At 39.7% G+C, this 18,738-nt stretch overlaps 1 protein-coding gene across 1 annotated transcript in view; it reads right to left on the reverse strand.

The window, feature by feature from the left end:
* Window positions 1-16,153, reverse strand: part of LOC140726563 (putative Polycomb group protein ASXL3) — a 218,287-nt gene extending 202,134 nt beyond the window's left edge. The window contains exons 1-2 of the mRNA XM_073043118.1: window positions 16,029-16,153; window positions 14,422-14,530 (exon numbers count right to left, since the gene is read on the reverse strand). Of these exons, the coding sequence (XP_072899219.1) occupies window positions 14,422-14,530; window positions 16,029-16,106 (187 nt within the window). The 5' untranslated portion in view covers window positions 16,107-16,153. The remainder of the gene's footprint in view (window positions 1-14,421; window positions 14,531-16,028) is intronic.
* Window positions 16,154-18,738: the final 2,585 nt, after the last annotated feature.

Raw genomic sequence — 18,738 nt, forward strand, 5'->3', positions numbered from 1 at the left:
TGACTTAGAACCATAGAACATTACAGCACAGAAACAGGCCTTTTGGCCCTTCTTGGCTGTGCTGAACCATTTTTCTGCCTCGTCCCACTGACCTGCACCTAGACCATATCCCTCCATACATGTACCTGCCCAAGTTTTTCTTACAAGTTAAAAGTGAGTCTGCATTCAGCACTTCAACTGGCAGCTCATTCCACACTCCCACCACTCTCTGTGTGATTTGACTTGGGATCAATTATAACTTGAAATCACATTTTTATTGTAATATATTAGTATTTGCAATTAACTACTTTACTGTTTTATTAAAAGGAAAGAATATCCTTGTTAGAGGATAAGAGGCATATACTGAGTGGATAGCCAGAGACATTTTCCCAGAGCAAAAGTGGCTAATACAATTCATCATAATTTAAAGGTAATTGGAGGAAAGCATGGGAATAGATATCAGAGGGAAGTTCTGTAGGGAGCAGTGGGTGCATGGAAATGCTCTGCTGGGGTGGTGTTAGAGGCAGATACATTAGGGGAATTTAAGAAACTCTGATATAGATTTATAGGTGATAGTAAAGTGGAGGGCTTTGCAGGAGGGAAGGGTTAGATCGATCTTAGAATATGTTAAAAGGTCAGCACAACATCATGAGCCAAAGGGCCAGTACTATAGTTATGTTCTATGTTTAAGAACATGAAACGGACTGCTGAAATTCCATTCTGAAGTAATATAGCGTAGATGCAAATATTACAGTTCCAAATGGTAATTGATGCACATATCTACATTTATAACAAAACGCTTCCAAGTGTCATTGATGTCACTGTGGGTAGGATGCTCCCGTCCCTCATCTACTTTTCTTAATCAACACTCCAGAATTGAGATGCCTTATTTGCACTGTGATTTTATAGGTTGTGAAATTGCTAATAAGGCTAAAATGACAAGTGCAGACCTTCCACAGATGGATAAATGGTGGCAGGAAGAGCAGCTGAGTGGGCAGATAGTGAAGTGGCCCATTCGGAAGGCACTGGATATATACATCCAAAAGAGGAAAAAGTATTCTAAAGGCAAGATGACACAATTGTAGCTAAAAAGAGAAGTCAAAGCCAACATAAAAGCTAAAGAGGGGGCTTAGAAAAGAGCAACAATTAGAGGGAAATTAGAGGTTTGGGAAGCTTTTAAAAACCAACAAAAAGGCAACTAAAAAGTCAGTAAGAAATTAAGATGGAATACGAAAATGAGTTAGCCAATAATATTGAAGAGGATACCAAAAGTTTCTTCAAATACATAAAGAGTGAAAGAGAGGCGAGAGTAGATATTGGACCACTGGAAAATGATGCTGGAGAGGTAGTAATGGGGACAATGAAATATGGGATGAACTGAACAAGTATCATGCATCAGTCTTCATTGTGAAAGACATTAGCAGCATGGCAGAAGTTCCAGGTGTCAGGGGGCATGAGTGTGTGAATTTACCATAACTAGAGAGAAGATTCTTGGGAAACTGAAAGGTCTGAAGGTAGATGTCACTTGGACCAGATGGTGTATTCCCCAGGGTTCTGAAAGAGGTGGCTGAAGAGATTGTGGAGGGATTAGTAATGATCTCTCAAGAATCACTAGATTCTGGAATGGTTCCAGAAGTCTGGAAAAATTGCCAGTGTCTTTCCAGTCTTCAAGAAGGGAGACAGGCAGAAGAAAGGAAACTACAGGCCAGTTAGTTTGGCATCAGTGGTTAGAAAGATATTGGAATCAATCACAAAGAAGGAGGTCTCAGGATACCTGGAGGCACACGATAAAGTAGGCCATAGTCAGCATGGTTTCTTCAAGGAAAAATCTTGCCTGACAAATCTGTTGGAATTCTATGAAGAAATAACTGGCAAATTAGACAAAGGAGAATCAGTTGATGTTGTGTACTTGGATTTTCAGAAGGCCTTTGACAAGGTGCCACACACAAAGCCACTTAACAAGCTACAAGCCCATAGTATTACAGGAAAGATTCTAGCATGGATAAAACAGTACCTGATTGGCAGGAGGCAAAGAGTGGGAATAAAAGGAGACTTTCCTATCTGGCTGCCGGTGACTTGTGGTGTTCCACAGGGGTCTGTATTGGGATCGATTCTTTTTACGTTACATGGCAATGATTTGGCTGATGGAATTCATTGAAGTTTGCAGACAACAAAGTTATCTGATGGGGCAGGTAGTTTTGAGGAAGTAGAGAAGTTATAGAAGGACTTGGTCGGATTAGGAGAATGGCCAAAGAAATGGCAGATGGAACACAGTGTCGGGAAGTGTATGGTCATGCACTTTGGTAGAAGAAATGAAAGGGTTGATTAATTTCTAAATGGAGAGAAAATACCGAAAACTGAGGTGCTAAGGAACATGGGAGTTCTTTTGCAGGATTCCCTAAAGGTTAATTTGCAGGTTGAGTCCATGGTGAGGAAGGCAAATGCAATGTTAGCATTCATTTCAAGAGGACTAGAATATAAGAAGTAGCGTGCTGTAAGGTTTAACTGCTAATGTAATGGTTTTTTGTAATGTTCACTGCTGCAGTAACAGTTTCTCTGTAGCAGCAATGTTTGGGTTATGGCTGGAGATAACAGAACTATGGATGCACATTAGCCAATCAGGATTTTGTTGCCCTGTCTTGTGATACTGAAAGCAGTTGGCTTTGCGAGCTTTTGCCAGAGGGAGAGAGAGAGAGATGAAGAGAGAAGACGTGAATGGAGAGATTTTGTAGACCGCTGGATGGGGTGGACTCGGAATGGTCCGAAGGTCGGCGACACTTAGAGGAGACCGATGGTGGAAGAATGACTACTGAATGAGCTCCAACTTTGTGCACAGACTGTTTATTATTAAATCTTATGACTTGGGCCCTTTTTCTTTTATATTTTGTTTCTCTACTAACCATATAGTTAAACAAAGAATTATAAAGCTCAATCATTTAATCACATATTGTGTACTGTTTGTTATTTCGGGGTACTGATTTGTAACAGGGGACACATCACGCAGCATCCACCCAAATGAGATTTCTTAAGTTTGGCCGGGCGGTGGGGGGGGGGGGGGGGTTATCACCCCCTATATTAAGCTGCTAGGCGAAGTGTTTTGCTACAACAAGTATATGGGACATTGGAAAAAAGTTGAATTTCCCCATGGGGATGAATAAAGTATCTATCTATCTATATGTAATGTTGAAACTTTATAAAGCACTGGTGAGGCCTCACTTGGGAGTATTGTGAGCAGGTTTGGGCCCCTTTATCTTATAAAGGATGTGCTGAAACTGGAGAAGGTTTAAGGGTGATTCACGATAATGATTCCTGATTGAATCGCTTGTCATATGAAGAGCTCCTGATAGCTCTAGGCCTGTATTCAACTAGAATTCAGAAGAATGAGGGGTGAACTCATTGAAGCTTATCAAATGGTGAAACGCCTTGACAACATGGATGTGGAGAGGATGTTTCCTATGGTGGGAGAGTCTAAGAGCGGAGGACACAGCCTCAGAATAAAGGGATGTTTATTTTTGGAATGAAGATGAGGTGGAATTTCTTTTAGTCAGAGAATAGTGAATCTATGGAATTCTTTGCCACAGGCAGCTGTGGAGGCCACATCTGTACGTATATTTAAGGAGGAGGTTGATAAATTCCTGATTGTCAGGGCATGAAGGGATATGGGGAAAAGGCAGGAGATTGGGGTTGAAAGGAAAATTGGATCAGCCATGATGAAATGGCGGAGCACACTTGATGGGGAAAATGTCCAAATTCTGCACCTCTATCTTATAGTCTTATTCCTCTCACCACTCATATATTATGCTTCTGAGTTCCCCCAATAAAGAACCTTGAGGTTCTCAATACCATCCAAAGCGACCCTTCTCTATTTTGGGTATTCATAGGCCAGAGTGTTTCATGAGTCAGTGGAGCTATTGCATTTCTTCACAAAGGCTTTAGGGCACACCCTTGAATCTTTTCGAAAGCTAATAACCACAAGAAATATGCAGAACAGGAAAATTGTGAAAACCAATCAGGTGCAACACCTTACACAGCTGAACACACAATCAGCAGCAATACTATATAAGAGGATCATCAATCAGATTTTGCTGCTCATTGAGTTTTATGAGCTGTTGTTTTGATTGAATGATGGCTTTCTGTTTTTTACATTTCTTTAAAATTGCCAGTCTCCAAAAATGGGTGTGCCAGGTGCTGAAGGAGATTATCAGTTATTCCTTGGTTGCATGCATTAATATGCATTGGAGAGAAGGAACAAAAATAATACTGAACAGGGCATTGAAACACAGACAATGGCTTGCAGCAGAAGTCCTCTTCCACTTGTGCCTGTTTGCCCACAGAATGCTTCCCTATTCCATGTGTGCTACATGATTTTAACCAATCAGGTCCCTCATAGATTCAATCTTAGTGCAGAAAGAGGTCAAGCAGGACTATCACATTGCTGCAACCTTTATCTCAAGGTTTTTTGCAAAAATATTGCATCCCACCTCCAATAATCTTCACATTCAAATAGAGCTCATCTTAAGGATGAATGAGCAACCGTTTAACTTCAATTTTGCCTGTAGTTCAGAACCAAAGTCATTCCAACCTCAGTCATTGACTGCAATATGCAGACAGTGTATGTATATGCACATATTTTCAGACTAAATTCCAAGTAATGATTTACATGCTCATTGAAGCAAATGAGAAATTGAATGTAATATTAAAAACTTAAAAAGGATCTCTTCTATCCTGCTGCAACTGTACAACACTGTGTTCCATATGCAGTATGTGTAATGCATCACAGTTAAACTTACTAATGCTTGCTTTATGGTACTGATCAATGGCATAAAAAAGATTGGGAACTCCTGCTCTAGAATCACCACAGCCATTATGCAAGTGAGACCGATCAAATCTTAAGGGAGGCATCAAGACCGCTAATATATAGACAGAAAATACAGACAGAGACATATTTATAGGATGCCAGCAATATCTGGCATGTTTCAGAAGATATCAGATCCATTGCAGATTACAAACAAAAGTTCTCCTGCCCTGCTCATGGCAATGCCAAACTAGTCAAAGAGCTAAACAACTTCTTTGTTCACTTTGATAAGGACAATAAGGAACCAGAGATGAGGGCCTTAACACTGGATGGAGGACTGCGCCAATGCTGAACACACATGAGATGAGGCAAGGACTCCGTAATGTCAATGCACGCAGAGCAGCAATACCAGATGGTGTAACAGATGGGTCCTCAGGGACTGCACCAACCAACTGGCAAAAGTTCTGACAGATATTTACAACCCCTTGCTGTCCCAGGCTATGGTTCCAGCATACTTCAAAGCAGCAACCATCATACCAATTCCCAAGACATCATATCTTAATGATTACAGACTGGTGGCATTTACTCCCATGGTTTCCAAGTGCTGGAAAGATCGGTCATGTCCTACATCAAGGACATAATCCCAACTATCTTGGACCAGCCCAGTTTGTCAACAAGGCAAATAGGTCAACTGAAGACTCTACTCCTATTGCTCTTCATACTATCTTGGAATACCTGGAGCATCAGGATGCATTTCATTGATTACAGCTTGACTTTTCACAACACACTATGAAACATGCTCCACAATCAAGGTTTCCGCACATCAGCCAGTAACTGGATCTTAAACTTCCTCACTAATCATACCCAGACGGTGAAATTAGGCAAGTGTACCTCAACCCCAGCATCCCACAACCTCCAACCCTGAACACCGGTAGCCCACAGGGGTGTGTACTGAGGCCACTTCTCTACTCTGTCTTCACCTAGATATGCATTCCTGCTTGTGCTACAAACTCAATCATCAAATTTGCAGATGACACAACTGTGATTAGTCTATTCACATACAATAATGAACCTGCATATAGAGAGGAGTTCCTGAAACTGTCCGATTGGTGCAGGAACCGCAACCTATCACTCAACATCAAGACGACAAAGGAAGTAACAATTGACTTCAGGAAGGCTAAAGACCCCATTATTCATAAATGGTGAGATAGTGGAGAGGGTCTCAGTTTCAAGTTTTTGGGGACGAACATCACTAAGGAGCTCTCTTGGTCAGGCACATCCCGAACAGTAGGGAAGACACATTAGCAATTAACTACCTGAGGTGCTTGAGGAGAGCTAATCTGTCCCAAAGGTTGCTGGCCAACTTTCATTGTTAAGATAAAGAGCATACCAACATATGGGATGTCAGTGTGGTATTCTAGCTGCAGCAAGACAGTTCACAAAGCACTCCAACAGTTGAGCACATCATTGAGACTCAAGTACTGGACCAGGGGATAATTTACAACTCTCAATGCCTTTGCCGATTTCGTAACATCATTAAAGGTTCATCCCATCCCGGACAATCTCTGTTCAATCTCCTGCCATCAAGTAAGAGACACAAAAACATGTTAGTCAAGATAGGAACTCTAATGAGCAGCTTTTTCCTGAGGGCTGTTGTGCAGCTGAGTAGCACTACACCCAGACTTGCCAGTGGCCTTTGAGTGTTATGGACTATTGAAGTCACTTGTTGCATGTAGATATGGAAAGTTAAAAAAAAAGCTGTACAGCATGTATTGTAAGTATCTGTTTTCCACAGATTGGAGAAGCATCACATCTCATTGTCTGAGCAATGACAATGAAGTTCTGCTCATTCTATTCTATAAGTGAGTCCATAGTTTATGGAATTATTGTCTCTGGTTTAAGAGCCTGATGGATGAAGAGCAGTAATTGTTCCCTAACCTGGTGGTGTGGGAGATGAGGCACATGTATCTTCTTTCTGATAACAGCAGCGAAAAGAGATCATGGTCTGGATGATGGAAGTCCTTGATATGGGTGCTGCTTTCCTGCAACAATGCTCCTTGTATATGTGCTCAGTAGTGGGGAGGGTTTTACTTGTGATATTCCAGGGTGTCAACCAGTCAGTACAGTCCCCAGTTTGTCAATGTTTTAGATGACATGCCGAATCTACACAAATTTCTAAGAAAGTAGGTGCTGCCATGCCTGCTTTGTAATAGCATCTACAAACCCCATTTCCAGAAAAGTTGGGATATTTTCCAAAATGCAATAAAAACAAAAATCTGTGATATGTTAATTCATGTGAACCCTTATTTAACTGACAAAAGTACAAAGAAAAGATTATCAATAGTTTTACTGACCAACTTAATTGTATTTTGTAAATATACACAAATTTAGAATTTGATGGCTGCAACACACTCAACAAAAGTTGGGACAGAGTTAAAATAAGATTGAGAAGTGCACAGAATATTCAAGTAACACCGGTTTGGAAGACTCCACATTAAGCAGGCTAATTGGTAGCAGGCGAGGTATCATGACTGGGTATAAAAGTAGCATCCATCAAAGGCTCAGTCTTTGCAAGCAAGGATGGGTTGTGTCTCACACCTTTGTGCCAAAATTTGTGAGAGAATTGTTAGTCAGTTCAAAAGGAACATTTCCCAATGCAAGATTGCAGAGAATTTAGGTCTTTCAACATCTACAGTACATAATATTGTGAGAAGATTCAGAGAATTCAGAGACATCTCAGTGCATAAAGGGCAAGGTCGGAAACCACTGTTGAATGCGCGTGATCTTTGAATCCTCAGGCGGCACTGCCTAAGAAACCGTCATGCTACTGTGACAATTATAGCCACCTGGGCTCGGGAGTACTTCAGAAAACCATTGTCACTTAACACAGTCCGTCGCTGCATCCGGAAATGCAACTTGAAACTGTATTACGCAAGGAGGAAGCCATACATCAACTCTATGCAGAAACACCGGCGAGTTCTCTGAGCCCGAGCTCATCTCAGATGGACCGAAAGACTGTGGAACCATATGCTGTGGTCAGATGAGTCCACATTTCAGCTAGTTTTTGGGAAAAAATGAACGTTGAGTTCTCCGTGCCAAAGATGAAAACGACTATCCTGATTGTTATCAGCGAAAGGTGCAAAAGCCAGCATCTGTAATGGTATGGGGGTGCATCAGTGCCCACGGCATGGGTGAGTTGCATGTATGTGAAGGTATCATTGACTCTGAGGTGTATATTAGGATCTTAGAGAGACATATGTTGCCATCAAGGCGACGTCTCTTCCTGGGATGTCCATGCTTATTTCAGCAGGACAATGCCAGACCACATTCTGCACGGGCTACAACAGCGTGGCTTTGTAGACACACACTACTGTGCATGACTGGCCTGCTGCCAGTCGAGATCTGTCTCCTATTGAAAATGTATGGTGCATCATGAAGAGGAGAATCAGACAACGGAGACCACGGACTGTTGAGCAGCTGAAGTCTTATATCAAGCAAGAATGGACAAAATTTCCAATTGCAAATCTACTACAATTAGTATCCTCAGTTCCAAAATGATTAAAAAGTGTTATTAAAAGGAAAGGTGATGTAACACAATGGTAAACATGCCTCTGTCCCAACTTTTGTTGAGTGTGTTGCAGCCATCAAATTCTAAATTTGTGTATATTTACAAAATACAATTAAGTTGGTCAGTAAAACTATTGAAAATCTTTTCTTTGTACTTTTGTCAGTTAAATAAAGGTTCACGTGAATTAACATATCACAGATTTTTGTTTTTATTGCATTTTGGAAAATATCCCAACTTTTCTGGAAATGGGGTTTGTACATGCCGGACACAGGACAGATCGTCTGTAATGATAATGTTTGAAGAATTTAAATTTGCTGACCCTCTCTACCTCTGATTACTTGATGAGGACTGGCTCATGGACCACAGTGCAAATTCTTGCATAAAACCAACACTGAACAACACATTGACTAACCTATCAGCCTTATGAAACAAGTTTAACAAAATACTTTTCTTGCATAATGCACATAAAGGATCCAATTCTCTGCAGTAATAGCCAGTAAGGAACAAACGCTCTCCAGAACGCAAATGGTATCTTATCTTCTGGTTATTGGACATTTGTGCTGTACTTCTCTTGCTGCTTCAGGTAAGTTACAACTGAGAACTCCACTTATTTACCCCCACTTACTGGATGGGATTATTAATTTACATCTTCATTGTCAGTCTCTCCTCATTTCTCTAGCCAAAGTGTACTTTATTATTATCTGATAAACACAGAAACATAGAAAAGCTACAGCACAATACAAGCCCTTCGGCCCACAAAGCTGTGCCGAACATGTCCTTACCTTAGAACTACCTAGGCTTACCCACAGCCCTCTATTTTTCTAAGCTCCACGTACCTATCCAGGAGTCTCTTAAAAGACCTTATAGTTTCCGCCTCCACCACTGCCGCTGGCAGCCCATTCCACGCACTCACTAGTCTCTATGTAAAAAATTTACCCCTGACTTCTCCTCTGTACCTACTTTCGGGTACCTTAAAACTATGTCCTCTTGTGCTAGTCCAGTTGTCCCCAACCACCGGGCCGCAAAGCATGTGCTACTGGGCCGTGAGGAAACGATATGATTTGTCGATATGAAACGATGAGTCAGCTGCACCTTTACTCATTCCCTGTCAGGCCCACTGTTGAACTTCAACGCACGCGAGGTCATTACGCACGCAAAGTCATTATCCACGCGATGTCATCAGTCGCCTAAACACAGTGATACCCTAGTGCCAGGGATCACTGGTTGGCCTCGGGTAACCGGCCGTGCAAGTGAGAAGTGCTGTTGCTACTGGCCTGGAGCGCAGACAGATGGACGCCACCTCTAAACCTGTTTAGCACACCGAATGTTCGTGGGGAACCAGATGCTAAAATATTCACAGACGACCTAATTCGGGTCAGGGCTTTGTAAGAGGCAGAGCAACTACCTCGCTGTGATTTACTGAAAGTCATCCCTCGAGCCAAGCTTTTGTCGGCCGATAGATCCTACCTATCTACAAGGAGGGCAGGCAGGCACACGCCCTGTCGCACTCCTCGCTTGGTTGGTCGCTCTCTCTGGACTGCGACTGCCACGGCCCTGATACGGTGACCTCCGGCCCTTACCTTGTCCTCTCACTGGTGTGTTGCAATAATTTTATATGTTCATGCGAGGAAAATATGCGCTGTGTGTTTAATATCCAAACGCTACTTAAAAAGTTGTGATGTTTTGACTTATAAGTGAGTGAGAATTGACTTATCACTATGTTCATAGGAGGAAAATATGCGCTCTGTGTTTAATATTAAATTCGTGAGATAAACCCTTTTAGAAATGAAATTGAGAGTATTAGCCATTTATAAGTGACTTATAGTTGACTTATCACCTATATTCCAGTCGTGATTAACACCCACACCCCACCCCCCAGTCAGTTGGTCCGCAGAATATTGTCAATATTAAACCAGTCTGCGGTGCAAAAAATGTTAGTGACCCCATTTCAGCCCTGAGGAAAAGCCCCTGACTATCCACATGATCAATGCCTCTCATCATCTATCAGGATACCTCTCATCCTCAAAAGGCCGAGTTCATTCAACCTATTCTCATAAGGCATGCTCCCCAATCCAGGCAACATCCTTGTAAATCTCCTCCACACCCTTTCTATAGTTCCCACATCCTTCCTGTAGTGAGGTGACGACCAGAACTGAGCACAGTACTCCAAGTGGGGTATGATCAGGGTCCTATGTAGCTGCAACATTACCTCTCGGCTCCTAAACTCAATCCCCAGTTGATGAGGGCCAATGCACCGTATGCCTTCTTAACCACAGCGTCAACCTGTGTAGCAGCTTTGAGTGTCTTATGGACTTGGACCCCAAGATCCCTCTGATCCTCCATGCTGCTAAGAGTCTTGCCATTAATGCTATATTCTGTCATCATATCTGACCTACCAAAATGAACAACCTCTCACTTATCTGGGTTAACTCCATCTGCCACTTCTCAGCCCAATTTTCCATCCTTTCAATGTCCTGCTGTAACCTCTGACAGCCGTCCATACTATCCACAACACCCCCAACCCTTGTGCCATCAGCAAATTTACTAACCCATCCTTCCGCTTCCTCATCCAGGTCATTTATAAAAATCACGAAGAGCAGAGGTGCCAGAACAGATCGCTGAGGCACACCGCTGGTGACCGACCTCCATGCAGAATATGACCCGTCTACAACCACTCTTTGCCTTCTGTGGGCAAGCCAGTTCTGGAACCATAAAGCAGAAAGGCTCAATGAAACCAATGTGCTGATGGATGCTGGGAAAAGTATTTGGCACTTTTCAGTACTAGTTGAGGCTTAAGAACACGAGATAGCACGATTGTGAGAAGATGGATTGGGTGTAAAGAAGGCATGACTTCCATGGTTACTCTTCTACTACTGGATATGGATTCAATAATGGCCTCATCAGTGATGGCTAGTGCTCTGTCTTCCCTGCAGGTTAGCCACTGCCTCCTGCAGAAAAATTGAGGGAAATGACTCAGCATTTAACATAGTTGGATGGTACACCTATCATGGTTGACTAACTGGCAGTTTGCACATAATGTGTGATGTAGTTGTGAGACTTGCAAGAATGGGAGGATAAAGTGGAGCTTTATAAATGTTATGTATAAGCTCTGACAGATTGTGATACATTCAGCGACTTATGAGATTAGAAATACCACTGGTAGGATATGTCAGTTGAAGAAACATTAATTGTCTTTAAATATGTACACGAGGTCATTGAACTTCTTACAACATTGCATCTAAGTTCTTCATGGTTGATTTCTGGAATTCATCTTCATAACTATCTTCTTCTATTGCCTGCTCATTATGAATCTGGAGGGTTAGTAGTTATTCATGTCTCCTTTTAACCTCTGCACCAAGGTCTCCATTGCAGCATCCAAAAACCAAAGTGTTCATCTCTTTCATATTGTGCCATGAATCTTTTGGCTTCCATTACTTGCTGTAACCACAATGCACATTCAGATGGTTTTATCTAATGCTAACCACTCAAAGAACTGATCCCTGTTTTGAGATAATTAGCAAATCAGTAACATGCCTATTACTTGCTGGATATCGAAACTATTATGATAACCAGCACAGATTTATTGCTCCTTTTGCATCATCAAACAGGTGCCAGCTAAATGAATTTGTGAAGCATGTATTTATTTTCAGGAGTCAATTTACTGCTCCTGGATTTGCATAACTTCAAAGCATTCAGTGGTGCAAAACTAGTCAAATGACAAAATTGGCAATGCCCATGGAAACTGTAAAACCAATGGAAATATGGCTTAAATCACATTTGTTATTTGCCTATGGAAGAAAAATATTCAGAATGGAAGATATAATGTAATCTAGCATTTTGTAAAGAATAAACTAAGTATTTTTTCTGCAAATGGAAACCCTTTCCAAAACTGTACAATACAATTTATACTCAAATCAAAAAATACCAAAAATATATACCAGAGATGATATTTCTGAAATTCACTGACGGTGCAAGCTCATCACAATCAATCTTTTCTTGAAAGAGCACATCAATATGTCAAGAAGAAAGCTGTTCAGAACTTTGAACAGAATTAATGCTTCAACTATTTTCCATTTGTACATGGATTCCATCACCACATAGGATTATATGCTACCACATTACAAATAAAATAACAAACATTAGTCTGTAATACTCCACCATTTTGGCAGTGTAAGAGCACTATCTGGTGGAACATTCACTCCATGCAGCTAAATCTTGATAATGCACATCTACCCATTACAGAAGGAAAACTATTATCAATATTTTGCTCCTACAATCAACAACCTTTGTGCCAAAAGGGTTTATGGCTAAATTTCATTTAGTGAGTTAATTGAGGAACTCGGGTTAGCTAGTGAGCAAGTATTGGAAATATTAACTTGATGTAGTTTAGGAAGATACTGGAATTGTTTCTGGAATAATTCAAAAACTGCTGTAAGTAATCTATAAAGCGGCCACTCATCAGTGAGTAAAATGCTGACGATTGTGCAAATTTTTGAAAACTGTTCAGTTGTGACTATAATATAATGTACAGTATTGCATTTGCCCTGAATCATTGAACTGTACATTTCATGCAACATTTAACATTCTTTTGCTGAATGAACACCATAATTACAGCATCTGATGTGAAGATGTTTAAACAATGGAAGCAGAAGGGGAATTTTGATTCGAGTAGCAATATCTTTTTGTGATACAGGCAAGACATTATGACACAGATGGGAAATACATCTACTCCTCGCTGAAAATCAACACCAGTGCACCACAAGGATACATGGGTGTAGAGAGTAGAACAGTGGGAATTGCACTCCATCTATAAATTTGCTAAAGATACAACTATTGTTGGCAGAATTTCAGATGGTGATGAGGAGGCATACAGGAGTGAGATAGATCATCTGGTTGAGTGGTGTCAAAACAACAGCTTTGCACTCAACTTCAGTAAGACCAAAGAAATGACCAGTCCTCAATGAGGGATCAGCAGTGGAAAGGACCATCAGTTTCAAGTTTCTTATTGTTAACATCTCTAAAGATCTATCTTGGGCCAAGCACATTGATGCAACTACAAAGGTGGCACAACAGTGGCTATATTTTATTAAATGTTTGAAGAGAGTTGTGACACTCGCAGATGTACCATGGAGAGCATTCTAACTGGTTGAATTACTATCTGGTAGGGAGGGGCGACTGCACAGGAACAGAAAAGGCTGCAGGAGGTGGTAAGCTCAGCCAGCTCCATCGTGGTTAATAGGCTCCGGAGCACTGAGAACACCTTCAAAAGACGATGCCTCAAAAAGGCGCATCTGTCATTAAGAACCCTCATCACCCTGGTCATGCCCTCTTCTCATTGCTATCATCAAGGAGGAGCCTGAAGACACACATTCAATATTTTAGGAACAGCTTCTTCCCCACCTCCATCAGATTTTAGAACAGACAATTAATCCATGAACACTACCTCATTATTTTTATCATTGCTCTCTATTTGCTCTACTTATTTAATTTTTAAACATGTATTTTGTATAGTAATTTATAGTTTTAAATAATTGTGTTTTGCAAGTGCTGCTGTCCCAAAACAACATATTTCATGGCATAACTTGAACTGATTCCTATACTGAAGGTTGGACTATAAAGATTGAGAAAAATAAAAAAATATACTTTTTTTTGCCAGAATAGATCATAATCTTAAAAACACAAAGCAATTTCCCTTAATAGAACATTTTTTAAATTAATTTCCCTGTAAACCTATTATCTGACAGCAGATGTGGTTTCAAAATGTTAAGCCATTACCCCAAATTAATATAAAAGTTCCTCATATCCACTATTTTAAACATAACAAAATCTATATACTGTATTATGATATATTGAAATCATTTCCGAACCCCAGCCAAGTAGTCTATGGTGAAAAAGAACTGCATACAACAAAGTGATTGATTTAAGTTATTTGCCAGTGCTCGCACATTCCCTGAATACCCAGCTACACAAAGCTACTGTTGATAAGTCATTGTTTGCAGACTTAATCAAATGAAAATCTAACGCTCGTCTTTCCAATTTATAAATTACCTAAACATGATGTTAGGAGTTACTGACATACCTCCATTTTCCTCTTCAGTGCTATTTGTTTCAGCCATTTCACAGCTGTCTAAATCTGATTCGCCATCCAAATCAATGACCCCTTCTGCTGACATCACCAGTTCATCCTTCTGTTGATAAAAAAGCAGTTAAGTTAGTAAATGCCCATCTTCTCCTCAGAAACACTTACAATATAAAACAGTGCAACAATTATGCTCCTTTTGCACAGAAGGTAGTTTATCAATTTGCTCTGTAAAGCAAATGGCTTATTTCTGCCTTAAAGCCATTGACAACTAATGCAGAGCTGTTATACTGAAAGTTTACTTCCTTCAGCTCACAAGTGTTGTTTGCAGCTAGAGACCTCACTATCCAGGCGACAGTTAAGTACAAACCTGTCAGTATCTGTCAGGTTCCCTTTTCCTGAATCTGTGCCTTTTCAAATGATTATAGGGATAACAACATGAGTGACAAGAAATCCCAAAATTCTGAATAAAAGCGATTCAATATATCAATTTTTAAACATTTCAGTGGTACACTAAGCACTTCTATCACTGAGATTATCGTTTTTCAGATTAATAATAAAATGCATAGCAATAACTAGGGAATTTGGATGTGTCTTGGCTCACCACTCTCTGATCCTCCCTCAACAGCAAATTAGAATCAGTAGTTAAACTGAAGCTTAACAATTGTTTGTACTTCAAATTACTTTTCAACCTGATTACAATATAATGCCACCTTGCTTCAGCTAATCGTTTTCTTGCAACTGAATCTACAGGTCATGGTTTAAGTTCCAAGGTGGCATTTGAGTACTTAGTTATGCTAACATTCCAGTATGGTATTGTCCCCCTTTATAACTGCCTTGAGAAGTATCCTTGTTAAAATAGGCACTGTTCCTGCATTATTTCAGTATTTCTGCAGCAATGGTATACTCTGACCACCAGCTCAAATAAATGAATCTAGCTGACCAGGGAGTTCTGCGTACAAGCCAACCACAGCATGAGAAACCTATTAACCAATCATTATGCTCACCACTATGCACAATATGGCTAATGAGTTTGTGTTAAAAAACAGAAGCAATGAAGTTCAAAAGAATGTTTTAAATATTTTCACCTGTCTGAAAGAGATGATAAGGCTTAAAATAAATATAACTTTAAAAAATGCTTGATCTTAAAGAATAGTTGAGATCTCCACATTTTCATTATTAGTAATTAATCAGTGTACACAACATATTATAGCAAATGTAACCTCAATGAGGTCTGTCTGCCATTGAGATGCATAAAGTTAAAGTTGTATCTTTATACATAATGAAAGTGCTTAAATTGTTCGTACATTACTGGATATACAAGTGATCAAAGGCAAAACAAGAAATACAAATTCAGCACTATTAAAAATCTCAGTAATTAAACCCAAACAGATTGCTAGGAATGGTGCCTTTGTCATCATGTACTCTAGTGAACACTGTAGCATTACTGTGAGCAGCATGCTTTTCTCTTTTGATCAAATATGACATTTTCAATATTTCCTATGACTTAGTTGAAAAACACGCAATCCAATGATTTTCATATTTCCAGATAACATTAAGCTTTTATAAAAGTACATTGTCTTTAAACAAGTTTTATATTTACTTACTTTAAGAGCATAAAGACCCATCTTTCCTGGAATTCGACAGAAAGCTCCATCTTCCACACGAGCATTGGTGTGAAGCATGGCATTAAGGCAGGCCAGAGGAGAGGTTCCACTGATTTGAGAGAGGGATGCATATATAAATGTGTGAGCTCTTCTCACAAAACATTCACTTTCCACTTGGACTTTGTGCAAATTCCATCAACCTTGACCAGTATTTACATTACAATAGCAGAGATGAAAAGCAAATTTTAGTCTTAAGCATTTGTAAAAATAACTATCAGACACTTAATAAACCAAAATCCAAGTGAAATCACAATCTAACTTCATTTAAATTATGTGTTGCGTAAACTAAAGGCAAACCTTAATACATATGGTAGAAATCCAAGAAACTACTTATGTTCTAAAATGCCAGAATGATCAAAGAAGGGGAAAGTTCAAGAGTATCAGTATTCAATGAATAAAGGAAAATGCATTTGAATGACCTGGAAGTGGGGGGTTGGGAGACATTGCTACAACATATGCTTCACTTCTTTTCCTTCTCAGAAGTCATTTGTTGCATATGTGACTTGTTAGCACATCATGCAAACTTTCTGACTTCGTATTCAAGGAAAAGAAATCTGCAACAATGCCCTTCACATAGTATACACTCACTCAATTATTGCCACCTAAAATGCCAATTCACAACTATCTTTATGCTATTATTTACTTATTTTTATTATTTCATAGGATGTTTATAATGCTGTAAATTCTGATATTTAGAGTTCAACTTAAAAGCACAAGTCTTTGAACTGAAAAAACCATTGAAAGTCAATCACATTGTGGGTCTAAGTCACACATAGACTAGAACATAAACAAGGAACCATAGAGTTTTAACGACTATCAGCAGTTCCATGGTTATCACTAAAGAGGCAAGTTCTAATTGCAAACTTGCTGAATTAATTGAATGGTGCCTTTTTTTGTCTCTTGCAGCATACCTCAAAGAGTTGAGCAGCTAAAGAAATACTTTCGGAATACCATTGTAACAAAGAAATAACATATGTCTTTTAATTTGTTCTGCTACTCCTTATGGAAAAATATCTTGCCTAGGAATTCAATTGAATAAGAATGTAAGAAAACAGGAGCAGGAGTTGTTCACTCAGCCCCTCAATTCTAACTTGCCATTTAATATGATTGTGGCTGACAGGCTCGATGGTTGGTCTCATCTCTTCCTCAGTGCCAGTCCCACCTAGCCCTCCATTCCATAATTTCAATAATGTATCTGCTTCCTCAATAAATAGCCCAATGATCTCACCTCCATAACCATCCACAGTAAAGAATTCCAGGTTCATCACCACCTGTAGGTAGAAGTTCTGATGCACTTCTTCAGTTAGAACTGACTGTTCCCTAATCATCTGAAATTGTTCCATTAGCGGAATCATCTTAATATCCACCATGGCATGCGCCCTGAGGATCTTAAATGTTTCAGTAAAATATATAAATGTGTGAGTATTTCTCACAACACATTCGCTTTCCATTTGGTCCTTCTGAAAATTCCATCAAGAATTCCATTCTTCTAAAAAAAATGCTCAGGACATGACAATCCCGTCACTCCAGAAGTAATCAGTGAGAGATTAATAACCCAGTCTGTATTATCTTTTCTCATATGACAACACAACTATCCCAGGAATCAATCCAGTGAATCTTTGATGTATTCCCTGCATTGCAATAATATCCTTCTGAAGATAGGGAGACTGACCCTTAAACAATATTTCTCACCACTGCCTTATCTAGTTCCAGTAAGATATCCATATGCTTGTATTTAGACTTACTTACCTACCTAATAGTTTGTTATATTTTAGTGATGATGTAAGAAGGTAAGAGGGCACTCAGGTCCCTCTGATGATGAGTACCATTCAATTCCTCATTAAAAAAATCTCTTCCTATGCTTTAAAAACATGATACTCTATATGCCATTCTCTCCCATTTATTTAGCCTCTCCATATCCCACTAAAAAGACTCTTGGCATTCTTTTTATAATTCATTCCGAATTCAGGATTGTTTCTTCAAAAAAATGGACTTAATGTACTTGATCCTCTTGTTCAAAGGGAATGTGGGTAGATCTGAAATATACTGTGAAAACTGAAAACTAAACTTGAGGTGAATTAAATCTTTACAGTTTGGCATTCTTCAATGATTGATCTACATTCAATACCTTCATAATTTTTAAAAGAAATTGCTGGACTAATGGGACATAATTATCTTTAATCTACTGGAAACTTTTGAACTTTCACTGTGTCCACTTTATTAGGTACACCAGTACACCTGCTCGTTAATGCAAATATATAATTAGCCAATCATATGGCAGCAATTTAACATATAAAAGCATATATAAATGGTCAAAAGGTTCAGTTGTGTGCAGACCAAACAACAGAATGTAGAAGAAATGTGATTTAAGTGGCTGACTGTAGAATGATTGTTGGTGCCAGGTGAAGTGGTTTGAGTATCCCAGAAATGCTGATTACCTGGAGTTTTCATGTACAGCAGTGTCTAAAGCAGGGGTTCCCAACCTTTTTTTAATGCCATAGACCCCTATCATTAACCGAGGGGTCCATGGACTCCAGGTTGGGAACCCTGCTCTACAGTTTACAGAGAATGGTGCAAAAAACAAAAAAAATCCAGTGAGCAGCAGCTCTATGGGTAAAAATGCCTTGTTAATGAGATAGGTCAGAGGAGA

The sequence above is a fragment of the Hemitrygon akajei genome, chromosome 1 (genome assembly GCF_048418815.1).
Source record: "Hemitrygon akajei chromosome 1, sHemAka1.3, whole genome shotgun sequence".
NCBI classification, from domain to species: domain Eukaryota; kingdom Metazoa; phylum Chordata; class Chondrichthyes; order Myliobatiformes; family Dasyatidae; genus Hemitrygon; species Hemitrygon akajei.